Below are 14,882 nucleotides of genomic sequence, written 5' to 3' on the forward strand. Positions count from 1 at the left end.
ATTATGGAATAAGATGTTTGCAATATGACCACACATAGGTGATGTAAGTCTTCATTCCAACCTTTCTATGGGGGATCTGAGAAAGGAATATTTAATTCACTGTATTACACACTTCCAGATTATGAAAATAGGGGGAGCTCACACCTGGATACTGCAGTGAACATGGTTGGGATCAAGGATTAACCACCTGTTCTATCATGTAGGAATATGGAAACTAGATTCAGGGTGAGAGTTCTCTGCGTGTACTTCTCAAAGTCCTTCCCTGCCTCAAGTTTACAAAGATAATTATCTTTAAACATTTTAAAGTTATTTATTTCACATTTACATATATAACCCGCATAGACTATACTCTTTATAGTGTGACATGAAAATACACTTTCCTATCATAAGGATAAATAGGGACTTCCCTGGCAGTCTAGTGGTTAAGACTCTGTGCTTCCAATGCAGGGGTGCAGGTTCGAACCCTGGGTGAGGAACTAAAACTCCATGTGCCTTTTGGTACAGACAAAAAAATTTTAAAAATTTTAAAATCATGATTTCTTTAAAAAAAAAAAAAAAAAGGATAAAGAAATTTTCCTGGTACATATACTGAATAACCATTCTGTCTCCAAATACCCTGCAACATCATTACTTCCAGATACAAAAATCTGTATATTTACTATTCTATTTCTTAGCTTTCTCTTTTGTTCAATCAGTGTACATATCCATGAGCCAGGACCATAGTGTCTAAATTACTACAGTGTTTCAGATACTATTGTGATATCTGAAAAAAATTCACTATTTAAAAGCACCAATATTCACTCTATTACACTAGATTATTTCAGTGGGTCAAGAATTTGACCCATTCAGCTGAATAGCTCTGTCTCCACTTCTCTCGTGATTGCAGTTAGAAATTGTCAGACTGAGGTCATCTAAAAAGTTTATTCACTCCTACATCTTGTACCTAGGCTTGGAAACCTTGAAATGGGGACTGAAATAGCTCATACTCCTTGAGATCATAAGGGTGGGTCCTAATCTGATAGAACCGGCATCCTTATAAGAAGTGGAAGGGGCAAAGAGCTTTCTCTTGCGCAAGTGCACAGAAGAAAGGCCATGCAAGGACAGAGTGAGAAGGTGCCCCATGCAAGGGAGGAAGAGAGGGTTCACCAGAAACCAACCTAGCAATACCTTGATCTTGGACATCAGCCTGCAGAACTACGGGAAAATAAATGTCTGTTGTCTAAGCTCCACAGTCTGTAGTATTTTGTTATGGCAACCCATGCAGACTAAGGTGACAATGATAATGATAATAATAATAATAATAATAATAATAATAATAATGTAGGTCTGGTGAATAGAGGCCTGAACTGAACAACCAGAACTCAACTCAGGAAAATCATGTTCCCTCATTCAATTACCAGATGCAAATATTTTTCAAACCAAGAGATTTTTGAAATCACATATTCTTGAATAAGATGTATGCAATATGACCACAAATAGGTGGCATAAATCTTCATTACAATCTATGGATCTGATACCATTTAGTTTGTGGATAGGAATTCTCAATTCTCTGAAGATACAAATGCTTTCTCAATCAAATATTACTCAAAATACTAACTCAATGTAGTTTTTACCAGACTAGCTTACGGAAATTTAATTTTAAAATGCAAATATGCAAAAAAAAGCAAATATGCAAAAATAGACATAGTTCTGATAAAAAATTAGCAGTGAAGGAATCCTAGGCTTTTAAGATAGTAAAGTATATTCTAAATCAAATGTACACAGTTACATTGTGTGTTAAATGGCACATGAATAAAGACATCAATAGAAGCTAGTGGAGGAATGAATTTGATGCAAACATATGCCATATTTACAAAGTTAGGATATCAAAGCCATGGGGAAAAATAACTATGCATCTAAAATAATGACAATCTAGAAAAATAATTAAAATATAATCCCTACTTATCTCTTTATATCAAAGGAAAATGTAAGCATAAAATGTAAAGACAAAAAATTGAGTGTTAAAAATGTGAAGAATATTTTGACAACATTGAGTTAGACAAATTCAAGATATAAAGGCAAAAAATATTGATAGAATTAATTATGCAAATGTATAAATATTTGTCCATGCCCCAAAATATTCTTCACATTATTTAAAAAATTAAAAAATAAGTCACAAGCAGGAAAAACAGTAATCCAAACACAGGGTAATAGGGATAATTAGTGTGTAACTCAATCATTAATATCAGTATGGAACAGTGTCAGCAGTCAAATACACACAAAAATTCATTAATAGGCAATTCATGAAAAAGGACTACAAATCATTTAAACAAGGATGATACTCCAATTCAATTATGTTTATTGAATATCAATTAAAGTATACAAATGAAACAATTTGTTTAATCATATTTTCATATACCAGAGATGTTTATCAAGCCCTAGTGGTTCAGCATGTTGTCAAATGTATTTTCCAAAGTGAGGAGAGTAATAAGTTTGTTCAAACTCATAATGACATTTTTGCAGTAACTATGAATATCAATATTTTAAATACACATACCACTTAACTCAACAATTCCACTTCTAGAAACTCATGCTGAGAAAATTTTAAAGACTTCTTTGCAGAATTATTTATTGTAGAAAAAGAGAACAAACTTGAAGAAAACTGGATACCTAAATTTTAGAGACTTTTAAAGAAGTTGAGCAGTATGAGAAAACTAGAATGAGTTAGATCTGTGAAGACTGTATGGAAAGATCTTCAGAAAACTGAGCTGCAAAATGCAAATTTATACACAGAGATATACAGGCAAACACATGCGAAAATATGCTTCTTTTGCAAAAATTATTATTTGAGTAATCTTAGAAACAGTATAGTGACTACATCTGGAAAAACTGGGAAACTCTGATATTGGTTGGACAGGGGGTACATTTTACATGATTCTATTTCTGTAGGGATTCTATTTTTTAACATTTACTATTATCCATCATACTTTCAATTTCCTATATAAAGGAAACTGTTACACTAAATTTTCATATGTAGCAAATAAAAGTGAATGAAGAGGATAGAATATATAGTATAAAATATTTTCATTAGTATAATAAAAAGTGAGGATAAAAGGTAAGGATCTGGTTACAAAAAATGAGAAAGTAATAAAAGTAATGCATATTAGTTAATTATTTTCGTAATTCTGACCAACACATTACATATGACTTATTGACTCTATTTTAAATCCATTTCAACTTTCCAGTTGCAGTGATAAACTAGACATTGATGTTTACATTCAAGGAAGGTAACTACTATTAATAACATAAACAAATATTCTATTCTTTAATAAAACACATGATAAATTCTTCAGAGAAAAGAAAAGTTTTCATCAAAACAATAGACTTTGATATTTGAAGTAAATTCCTAGTGTTAAACTACTTTCTCTGTAATGCACAATGCACTTATTTGCTACTTGATCTCACTTTTTTTGTCCAGAGCTTCTTTATAGCATTCATGATCTCAGAACTTCTTAGACTATAAATCAATGGGTTCAACATGGGGCTTATGACTGTATAAAACACACTCAATGATTTGTCAATAGGGAAGGTCTTAGCAGGTCTTGCATACATAAAAATGCAGGGAACAAAGAAGCAGACAACCACAGTGATGTGGGAACCACAGGTCTGGAGGGCTTTCCGCCTCCCTTCCTGACTCAGGTTCTTCAGAGAGTGCAGGATGACTCCGTAGGAGGCGAGTAAGAGCAGAAACAAAAGAGTGCACATCAGTCCTCCATTGGCCACCTCTAAGATGCCAATGACAAAGATGTCAGTACAGACGAGTTTCAATAAAGGGAACATGTCACACATAAAGTGATCAATGACATTGGGACCACAGAATGGGAGCCCATAAACAGTGCTAACTTGAATAATTGAGTGCAGAAACCCTCCAACCCAGGACAGCACCAGCAGCGCAACACACACCTTTTTCCTCATGATCACCAGATAATGCAAGGGCTTACAGATGGCCACATAGCGGTCATAGGCCATCACCAGCAGAAGGGATATCTCAGATCCACCAAAAAAGTGCTCTGTAAACAGCTGGGTCATACAGGATTCAAAGGATATGGTATTCTCCCCAAAGAACAAGTCTGAAATCAATCTGGGGGAAGCAGAAGAGGAATAAACTAGATCTATAAATGATAAACTAGCAAGAAAAAAGTACATTGGTGAGTTCAGGGTCTTACTGACAGCTACAGTCGCAACAATAAGCAGGTTGCCCACTACAGTCAAGATGTAGAAGAACAAGAACATAACAAAAAGGACTTTCTGCTCCTTTGGATTCTGTGTGAGGCCCAAGAGGATGAAGTAAGTTACATTGCTCCTTGGTTCCATCTAGTCTGTATCGGTGCTGTGTTCACATGTCAGAAACAGTGTGCCTACAAAACAAGGGGGAAATTTTTAAATGAATTATAATTTTCATCCTTCGTTACAATTTCAATTAAAAGAATGTGTGTGGAGAATCTTTTCATATCCAATGTGTTATTGACATTTTAATTGCCAAGTTGAATGACGTAGAGTTGCTTTCCGTCATGATATATCACACGACTAGGGATCAGATAATTCCAGACCCATGTATTAAGTTATAAGGATATTCACAGAAGTTAAGAGTCACAGTACAGGAATGTATCAATCAAAATAGAATCAGAGAAGAATTTCCAGAAGAATTAATGCTTCAGCTGATTTTTTTTTTAAGTGAATTAGCAAGAAAGGATAGGAATGGACTTCAGTGAAGTCACAAAGTGTAAAAGTGAGACTCACTTAAGGTAATTTACATAATCAATGTGAGTAGATCAAATCATGAAAAGAAGGTTTCTGTCCTGAATTGTCCCAGACCTCACTGATACTTCTTAGGTCTTTAAGTGAATATTTCCCTTTTCCTGACCAATAAACACTGCAACAGTATAATTTTGTGCCTCCGGACCCTATGTTTCCCCTAATTTTCAAATTATATATCTCTAATTGTGGACATCCAGTTGAATGCAATTTAATATTTGTAAACTCCAGGAGTTGGTGATGGACAGGGAGGCCTGGCATGCTGCGGTTCTTGGGGTCACAAAGAGTCTGAACTGAACTGAACTAATATTTATAAAACAAACTTTTTTATTTTCCACAATAAACATAGGCATTTCCCATACAAAATTTAAAGAATTATTACCTATTTATCTTGCTAAATGGTATAATTTTCCATGTTATTGTTCAGATAAAAAATTTCAGTGCTCTTCACTTATTTTTCACTCTCATAAAAATTAAACAAATCCTATTGATGCTACTTTCAAAATATATCACAAATTGCAATCCCTTCTATTTTTTTTCTGCTATACTTTTTTTTTTTTTTTTCTGGTCCACTGTGATAACCTCCTACCAAGTCTCTCCATGTTTATTCTGGCCTCCAAAATTGGTTCTCCTGAAGCAGCCCAAATTGTCCTTTTCAGTCTTATTCTGAAGATATCACTCTGCTGCTCAAAAGTATTGCAGTATATCCCAATCATGCAGTCATAGTTTAATGTATCACATTTAATATTTATAGTAACATAGACTATAATCCCTGTTTCATAACTGAAAAAACCAAGGCTGAGAACATCTATTTCTTGTTCCCAAAGTCACACATTTCTAAGCACTATACCCGCAATTGAATCTAAGTTTCATTTATTTCAAAGTAAGTTAATTTCTGCCATAATAAATAAAGTCACTCAATTGTTAAGCTGTCTCCCAGTATTTTCCATTAGTCTTACCTTGTGGAGGCTTGTCCACAATCTGAAGAATGAGTTTTAACTCAATGTAAGCCCTGGAATTCTTTCATCCAATATGACAGTATAGGGCAAAGGATACCTTATTACTTGAGGACAAAATTATGTCATTTGACTGTTCATTTTCTAAATGGATTCTTCTCATTATTCAGAAGGTCATTTTTATATGAAGTGTAGATTGTTTGAAAAGAATTCCACAGTGTACACAGAAAAACAAAGGTTTATCACATTAGGAAATTTATCAGAATGGCCAACAAATCCTATATAAACATAGGAAGATAGCAACTAGTCATTTCCCAGGGAAATTTTTCATAAGCAACCTCTTTCCTAATAACATTAAAAAGAAAAATAGCATTTGATCGTTTAGCCCTTCTCACTCTGTCACATTGACATGGCCAGATTGTATTTTTTAAGTCTAAGAAAGGACCTCCTGGAGAGTTGATGCCAGTTACTAAGTGGGTAACATTTTCTTCGACTTAAGAATGATGATCATGGAACACCCCATCCCTTCCAGATGCAATTATTATTGATCTTAGATTTGGAATGTGTCCAAGACTGATTCTTGCTTAATTAATTCAGTGGGATTTTCCACAAAGCTTTTAAAGAACATCTATATGTAAAGATATTAATAGGCCAAATCACATAATTCAGGTCAGAAAAGTGCAACATGGGGAAAAAAATAGTATTTTATATCTCTATCAGACTGCTGACAATCAAGAATAAAATATCAACCCAGTCATTTTGCTTCAGTGAACTTACTTGTTGTGTATCTCCCCACCTGCAATAGCAAGATCTTCTTTACTTTTATTTAATACTCAATTTAGTCACCATAAAATTTGGTACAAATATGAAAATCATATCAAAAGACACAATTAAATATATTAAAGCTAATAATTTCAACAATTAGCAATTTTTTTTTAAAAAAGTAGGGCACCTCTGTAAATCCCAGCAACTGTACTATAAGTAAGGACACAGCAATTAATAAAACTGGGCTAAAATCAGGTAAAAATTTCTTTTTCCTGCATTCCTTTATTACTTTCTCATAATAAAGTCAGACAATAAAGAAGGAGACGTTAATTGTAGTTGTATTCATGGTGTGTAGTATAAGAAATAGAGTACTGGATAGAAAATAAGAGGAAGAATTCTACTGTGGGTAATGTAATCAGAGAAGGTCTTTCTTAAAAAGTGATGCTTAAACTGAAAGCATTAAAAGGAAAGGAAATGACTATCATTAGAAGCACTGTTAAGAAAGCAAAACTAAATTAAAATTAATAACAAAATTATCTCACTTAGGAAAACAGGAGCTATACCTGGGAAAATCTAAAATTTCCACAGGAATTTTTATGTAAGCACTGTATTACAAAGGACTTGTGAGACTGTGACCGTTTGTCTTCTTCCAGATTTTAATGTGGAAGCTTTAAAGCTTTAATGTTGAGGAAGATGTGAGCAATGGATTTGTCACATGCGGACTTTATCATGTCAAGGTACATTCCTTCTCATGACATTGTACAGGAGAGAGTGATAAAAGCATCCACAAGAAAAAGAAATGCAAAAAATCAAAATGGCTGTCTGAGGAGGCCTTAAGAATAGCTGTGAAAAGAAGCAAAGCAAAAGGCAAAGGAGAAAAGGAAAGATAATCCTACTTGAATGCAGAGTTCCAAAGAATAGCAAGGAGAGATAAGAAAGCCTTCCTCAGTGATCAGTGCAAAGAAATAGAGGGAAAGACTAGAGATCTCTTCAAGAAAATTAGAGATACTAAGGGAACATTTCATGCAAAGATGGACACAATAAAGGACAGAAATGGCATGGACCTAACAGAAGCAAAAGATATTAAGAAGAGGTGGCAAGAATACACAGAAGAACTGTACAGAAAAGATCTTCATGACCCAGATAATCACGATGGTATGATCACTCACCTAGAGCCAGATTTCCCAGAATGTGAAGTCAAATGGGCCTTAGGAAGCATCACTACAAACAAAGCTAGTGGAGGTGATGGAATTCCAGTTGATCTATTTCAAACCTAAAAGATGATGCTGTGAAAGTCCTGCACTTAATATGCCAGCAAATTTGGAATACTCAGGAGTGGTCGCAGAGCTGGAAAAGCTCAGTTTTCATTCCAATTCCAAAGAAAGGCAATGCCAAAGAATGCTCAAACTACCGCACACTTGCACTCGTCTCACACGCTAGTAAAGTAGTGCTCAAAATTCTCCAAGCCAGGCTTCAGCAATACGTGAACCATAAACTTCCAGATGTTCAAGCTGGTTTTAGAAAGGGTAGACCTACCAGAGATCAAATTGCCAACATCTGCTGGATGATCAGAAAAGCAAGAGAGTTCCAGAAAAACATCTATCTATGTTTTATTGACTATGCCAAAGCCTTTGACTATGTGGATCACAAAAAACTGTGGAAAATTCTTCAAGAGATAGGAATACCAGACCACCTGACCTGCCTCTTGAGAAACCTATATGCAGGTCAGGAAGCAACAGTTAGAACTGGACATGGAACACCAGACTGGTTCCAAATAGGAAAAGGAGTATGTCAAGGCTGTATATTGTCACCCTGCTTATTTACCTTATATACAGAGTACATCATGAGAAATGCTGGGCTGGAGGAAGCACAAGCTGGAATCAAGATTGCTGGGGGAAATATCAATAACCTCAGATACACAGATGATGCCACTCTTATGGCAGAAAGAGAAGAAGAACTAAGGAGCCTCTTGATGAAAGTGAAAGAAGAGAGTGAAAAAATTGACTTAAATCTCAACATTCAGAAAACTAAGCATCTGGTCCCATCATTCCATGGCAAATAGATGGATAAACAGTGGAAATAGTGGCAGGCTTTAGTTTTTTAGGCTCTAAAATCACTGCAGATGGCGATTACGGCCATGAAATTAAAAGACGCTTACTCCTTGGAAGAAAAGCTATGACCAAACTACACAGCATATTAAAAAGCAGAAACATTATGTGACCAACAAATTCCATCTAGTCAAAGCTATGGTTTTTCCAGTGGTCATGTTTGGATGTGAGAGTTGCACTAAAAAGAAAACTGAGTGTTGAAGAATTGAGGCTTTTGAACTGTGGTGTTGGAGAAGACTCTTGAGAGTCCCTTGGACTGCAAGGAGATCCAATCAGTCCATCCTAAAGGAGATCAGTCCTGGGTGTTCATTGGAAGGACTGATGTTGAAGCTGAAACTCCAATTCTTTGGCCACCTGATGCAAATTACTGACTCATTGGAGAAGACCCTGATGCTGGGAGGGATTGAGGACAGGAGGAGAAGGGGATGATAGAGGATGAGATGGTTGAATGGCATCACTGACTCGATGGACATGAGTTTGAGTAAGCTCTGGGAGTTGGTGATGGACAGGGAGGCCTGGCGTGCTGAGATTCATGGGATCACAAAGAGTAGGACATGACTGAGCAATTGAACTGGACTAAACTGACATCCCTTTTATTTCCAACTTGCTAAGAGTTGTTTATGAAAAGATGTATAGTTTCTATATGGTTGTAATCAAACCAAGGAGAAATTAAGAAATTAATTTCAGTTAAAAATCACCAAAAAGAACAAAATATTAACAGCAAACTTAACCAATGAGGCAAAAGTCTTGTAAACTGAAAATCACAAAATGTTAAAGTATTTCTAGAACACACACATATATGGGAAAACATTTAAGAACTAGAATATTTAATAGTATTTAAATGTTAATATTACTTCAAGTGATCTAAAGATTCAGGACATTCGCTATCAAAACTCAAAAATGTTTTTTGCAGAAGTAAAAAATTCATGGTAAAATTCATATGGAATATCAAGGACTTCAAAATTGCCAAAACAGTTTTGAAAACGAAGAAAGTTGGAGGTCTCATAATTCCTGATTCTAAAACATACTACAAAGCTATAGTAACCACAGCACTAGTATTGGGGTAAAGATGGACAAAAGACTAATGGAGTAAAAAGAGTCTAGAAATAAGCTTTTGTATTTGTCCCAGATAATTTTTAATCACCTAGAGTATTTTATGGAAAAAGAATATAATATGACATTAAGTGAAAAAAAAGGCAGTCACAAGAAAACAAATATTATATGATTCCACATGACCAAGACACTTAATCAAATCATCGACCAAAAGCCGAATAGTGGCTGCCCACAGGTCAGTGAGGGACAATGGAGAATTTTCTTTAATGGTTTTAGAATTTCAGTTTGAGAAGTTGGAAAAGTTCTGGATATAGACAGTGGTAATAATTGCATGAGAATTAACTTAATGCCACTTTAAAATGATGAAAGTTATGAATTTATTATGGATATTCAGCCATAATTTAACAAGTAAATTTAAGAACTAAGATGACCTCATTAGTTGATTTATGATATGAACATTGAGTATATAGCATGATAGCCCAAAGTAAAGGCAAATATCATTGGCTTCAGATACATCTGGGCAATTTAAGAGGTACATATGTCAATACAGTGGCAAAACTACTGAAGTAAAATTGTTACTTTAAAATTTTTATTTTAATTTGGAGCATGCATGCTTGCGTGCTCGGTGGCTTCAGTTATGTCCCACTGTTTGTAAACCTGTGGACTGCAGCCCACTCGACTCCTCTGTCCGTGGGATGCTCCTGACAAGGATACTGGATTGGGACGCCGTGCCCTCCTCCATGGGATCTGTCCAATCCAGGGATCCAGCCCGCATCTCCTGCAGCTCTTGCATGGCGGGCGGATTCTCTCCCACAGAGCCACCGTGGAAGCCCATGTTAGAGTCCGGTGTTAACAAAGTGCTGGTTTCAGGCCTACAGCGGTGACTGGGCTACACACATGCATGTGTCTACTCTCTCTCACTTTCTTTTCCCATTTAGTTTATTACAAAATATTGAGTAGAGTTCCCTGTGCTATACAGTAGGACTTGTCATAATCTATGTTAAATATGTGGTGATTTAGTTGCTCAGTCGTGTCTGACTCTTGGGATATCAGGGACTGCAGCCCGCTAGGCTCCTCTGTCCATGGGGTTTTCCAGGTAAGAATACTGAAGTGATTTGCCATTTCCTTCTCCAGGAGAACTTCCGACTCAGGGATGGAACTTGGATCCCCTGCGCTGTAGGCAGATTCTTTACAGACTGAGCTACCAGATATATTTGGGGTTTCTCTTGTGGCTCAGTGGTAAAGAAATCACCTGCGATGCAGAAGACATAGGAGACGCGGGTTCCATCACTGGATTGAGAAGATCCCCTGGAGGAGGGCATGCAACTCACTCCAGTATTCTTGCCTGGAAAATCCTATGAACAGAGGAGCTTGGTGGGCTACAGTCCATAGGCTCTTAGAGTCTGACATGACAGAAGTGACTGAGCATGAGCTGGAGTGTGTATTTGTCAATTTTTAAATTTTTTGTAATCAAGTCAACAAATACTGAGGACCTACATGAGCCAACACTTTCATTTTCACCATGGACTAGTCATTGTTCTAAGTACTCAGGATGCATCAAAAAACAAAGCAGACAAAAAAAAAGAAGGCAAGAAGAAAGAAGGAAACAAACTCCAAACTCTTTATTTTGGAGTTTCAAAATCAGATTTTAGATGCAAGTGAGCAAACGCATTTGAAGGATTTTTGTGCTCCTCCAGACTAGTGCAGATTGCCTACTTTTGCAGGGGAAAGAGGGAATTTTATGACTTGAAACTTCCCTCCCTACAAAGCAGTGGGAATACACACTACAGATTGTATTTCAATTCCCTGCTGCAAACAGAGATGCCAAAGTGACCAATGAAACACTGATTGGAAAGAGTTTACCCTCTGAGTAACAGGGGGAAATTTATGCTACATGGAAGAGTGATGACTTAAATAGAAATTGTAATGACTTGAAATAAATAAATATGTTTGTATTTCAAAAGAACAAAATACATGTAACTCCATGGCTGATTCATGTCAATGTATGACAAAAACCACTACAATATTGTAAACTAATTAGCCTCCAACTAATAAAAATAAATGAAAAAAAGAAAAGAACAAAATCTCTAGAACTGTATCTTAATGGCTTTTCTCTTTTTTTTATTGTTAACTAGATTTTATTTGTTTTGCTGTTTTGTTTGTTTGTTGTTTTTGGCTGTGCCATGCAGCTTGTGTGATCCTAGCCCCTTTACCAGGGGCTGAAATCCTGACCCTTGTCAATGAAACCAGGTAGTCACAACCACTGGACTGCAGGAAATTTCCGAAAACTAATTCTGACAAAAATTAAAGTTCAACTGACAGTTGAGCAATACATAAATCTGAATAGTCTTTATAATGGTGAAAAATGCTCTGCCTGGATCTTTTCTCTGAGTGCCTATATTTCAAAATCAACATAATTTTGATAAGTAGTGTTCAGTTGTCTGCAATTATAAACTTGTATTCTCTCTTTTCCATTTTAAAGAAAAACTCATTGTTTATTGTTATACACTCACTTTTTCATTCTAGAAATTTCTCATAACATTTTCACCTCTAAATTACTGAGTGTGCAAGCTTAAGAAATTTAGCAAAGATGTTATCATGATCTAAAATGTAGCCAGGATTTGGGAACAGATACACAAATAAGCAAACACAAAGATTAAGATGACCAGAGTGATGTGAGAGACGCAGGTGGAGAGGACTTTGCCTCTCCCCTCCAACAGATAAGTTTCTAGGGAGCACAAGATGACCACACAGGAGACCTTCAAGGGAAAATATTTAACAGGCAAATGAACCCACTGCTGGTAGCAACAGAGACCAAGCGTGTGAGCGTCCATGCAGACAAGTTTCAATAAAGAGTTCGTCACACATTAACTGCCCAGTACATTGGAACCACAGACTGGCAGCTGCACTATGAAGAGAATCTGGGTGGTTCCAAGGACAAACCCTCCAGCTCGTGTTACTTGAAAGAGGAAGCCACATCTCTGTCACTTATGCTGGTTTTGTAGCAGAGGATTTTGCAGATGGCCACATAGTGCTCATGGTAATCACGATGGGCAGAATGATCTCAGTAGAGACAAAAGGTGTTCAGCAAAGATTTGAGAGCTGAACTGACTGAAAGGGAAGGATTTTTTGTTGCCGTTTTTTTGTTTTGTTTTGTTTTTTGTTTTTACAGCAAGTGTCAGCCAGCATTTCAGGTGTCATAGCTGAAAAACAACAGCGATCTACAAGGGATAAGAAAGTGATCTACAAGAAACACAAACAGGAACGCTAAACTCTACCCAAGCTTACAATAGGTGACTTGCTGACTGAAGATGCGTATTATGACCTAAATAACAGTTTTTTAAACTCTTCCTAATTTCACCTTATTAAGGTGAATCTTAATTGAAAGTACTGCCTGAACAGTTTTGTGACTTTTTCTTTTAAAGCCACTCAGTTATGTCCAAATCTTTGCGACCCCATGGACTGTAGCCCACGAGGCTCCTCCATCCATGGGATTCTCCAGGCAAGAATACTGGAGTGGATTTCCATTTCCTTCTCCAGGGGATCTTCCCAACCCAGGGATCAAACCCAGGACTCACCCATTGCAAGCAGATGCTTTAACCTCTGAGCCACCAAGGAAGCCCGACCTCATTTAAATTTCTTTTACTTAATTTTAATTTTACTTTTAAACTATATCATTTATTTTATTTACATTAAATGTATCATTAATTTTTAATAATTTTGAAATAGAAATATGTAAGTCTAGGCATATTTGTGAGATACAACAGGAATGAGAGACTGCGAGTCTCCTCACAGATCAAAATATCTTACATATTATGGCAATTACATGTCAACCTGCACATGAATAGATTAGTGAAACAGAAGAGTGTCAAACTGGATCCAAATACATTGGGATTTCAGGATATAATAATCGTGATTTCAAATTAATGGCCAAAAGATAATCATGCAACTATTTTTTAAAAACCATAAAATATAGAGAAACCACTAAAATTTCAATCCCCATTTAACTCCTAAACCAAAATAAATTAGAGATGAATCAAAATTTTTAACATAAGATATGAAAATGCTTTGAAAATTAAACTCTGGAAAAAAAATTTAAGAATATTTGACACAAGAGGAATGGGGAAAATCTTTCTAAGCAAGGTAAAAAAATTTAAAAAATTGAATACCAAATGTAAAACAATTACATGCAAAAAGCATTCTACATAGTTTAAAAACTTAAAAACATATAACCAGAAAATATTAACTACACATGCAGTGGTAAAAGTGATCATTTCTTTAGTATATAAATATCTCATAAAATTTAGTATGGAAAAGATTAACCATTGAGTGAAACAGATAAAATTTGAATGAATATATGTATATAATTCTGTATATTTATATACACATAAATTCACACAAAAATAATACAAATAAAAATAAACATATGGAAAGATAATCAAATTCAATTATATCAAAAGGGTTGTGGTTAAACTATGAGTTACTTTAATCAGATGTCATAAATACTTATCAGGTACTGGTCATTGAGATGTGGACAAAAGAATTCTCATAGACTGGACAAGACTGTAACTATTTAAACAACCTCAAGTATGGTAGTTTGGCAAGAGCTATCAACATCAACATTTTAAATTCATATATTACCTGATCATTGGTTCAAATATCATAGGAACAATCCTATGCCTATGAACTCATACTTTCACATATATAAAGCTTGTATTTATTGGAATATTATTTGTTATAAAAAGGTTTAGCAACCACATGAAGAGAAATGTGCATATTAATTTTTGTATAAATTTATAAGGAGAACTTTGTACCATAAGAAAAATTAAGATATATATATATGTTAAGATAAGATATATATATATATATATATATTTGGACTTGGGCTTCCCAGGTGGCACATTGGTAAATGCAGGAGATGCAGAAGACACAAGTTTGATCCTGGATTGGGAAGATCACCTGGAGAAGGAAATGGCAACCCACTCCAGAATTCTTGCCTGGGAAATTCCATGGACAGAGGGACCTGGCAGTCTACAGTCCACGGTAACTCAAACAGTCAGAAACTACAAGCAACTGAGCATGCATGCATGAAATATATGGACTGGTATGGAAATATATTCAAGATGTTGAATAGTGAAAGCAAGTGTTACATATATAGAAAGAAACAAATACATGTATGTTAATTACATTTGCATTTGTAAAGATT

General features: G+C 35.5%; 1 protein-coding gene across 1 annotated transcript; it reads right to left on the reverse strand.

Annotated features, from left to right (window-relative positions):
- Positions 1–3,423: 3,423 nt before the first annotated feature.
- On the reverse strand, positions 3,424–4,353 carry LOC122700363 (olfactory receptor 4A47-like). The gene has a single exon (XM_043913206.1). It carries the CDS (start codon positions 4,351–4,353, stop codon positions 3,424–3,426), a length of 930 nt encoding a protein of 309 aa, XP_043769141.1.
- Between the last annotated feature and the right edge of the window lie 10,529 nt (positions 4,354–14,882).

The sequence above is a fragment of the Cervus elaphus genome, chromosome 1 (assembly GCF_910594005.1).
Source record: "Cervus elaphus chromosome 1, mCerEla1.1, whole genome shotgun sequence".
Taxonomy (NCBI): Eukaryota; Metazoa; Chordata; class Mammalia; order Artiodactyla; family Cervidae; genus Cervus; species Cervus elaphus.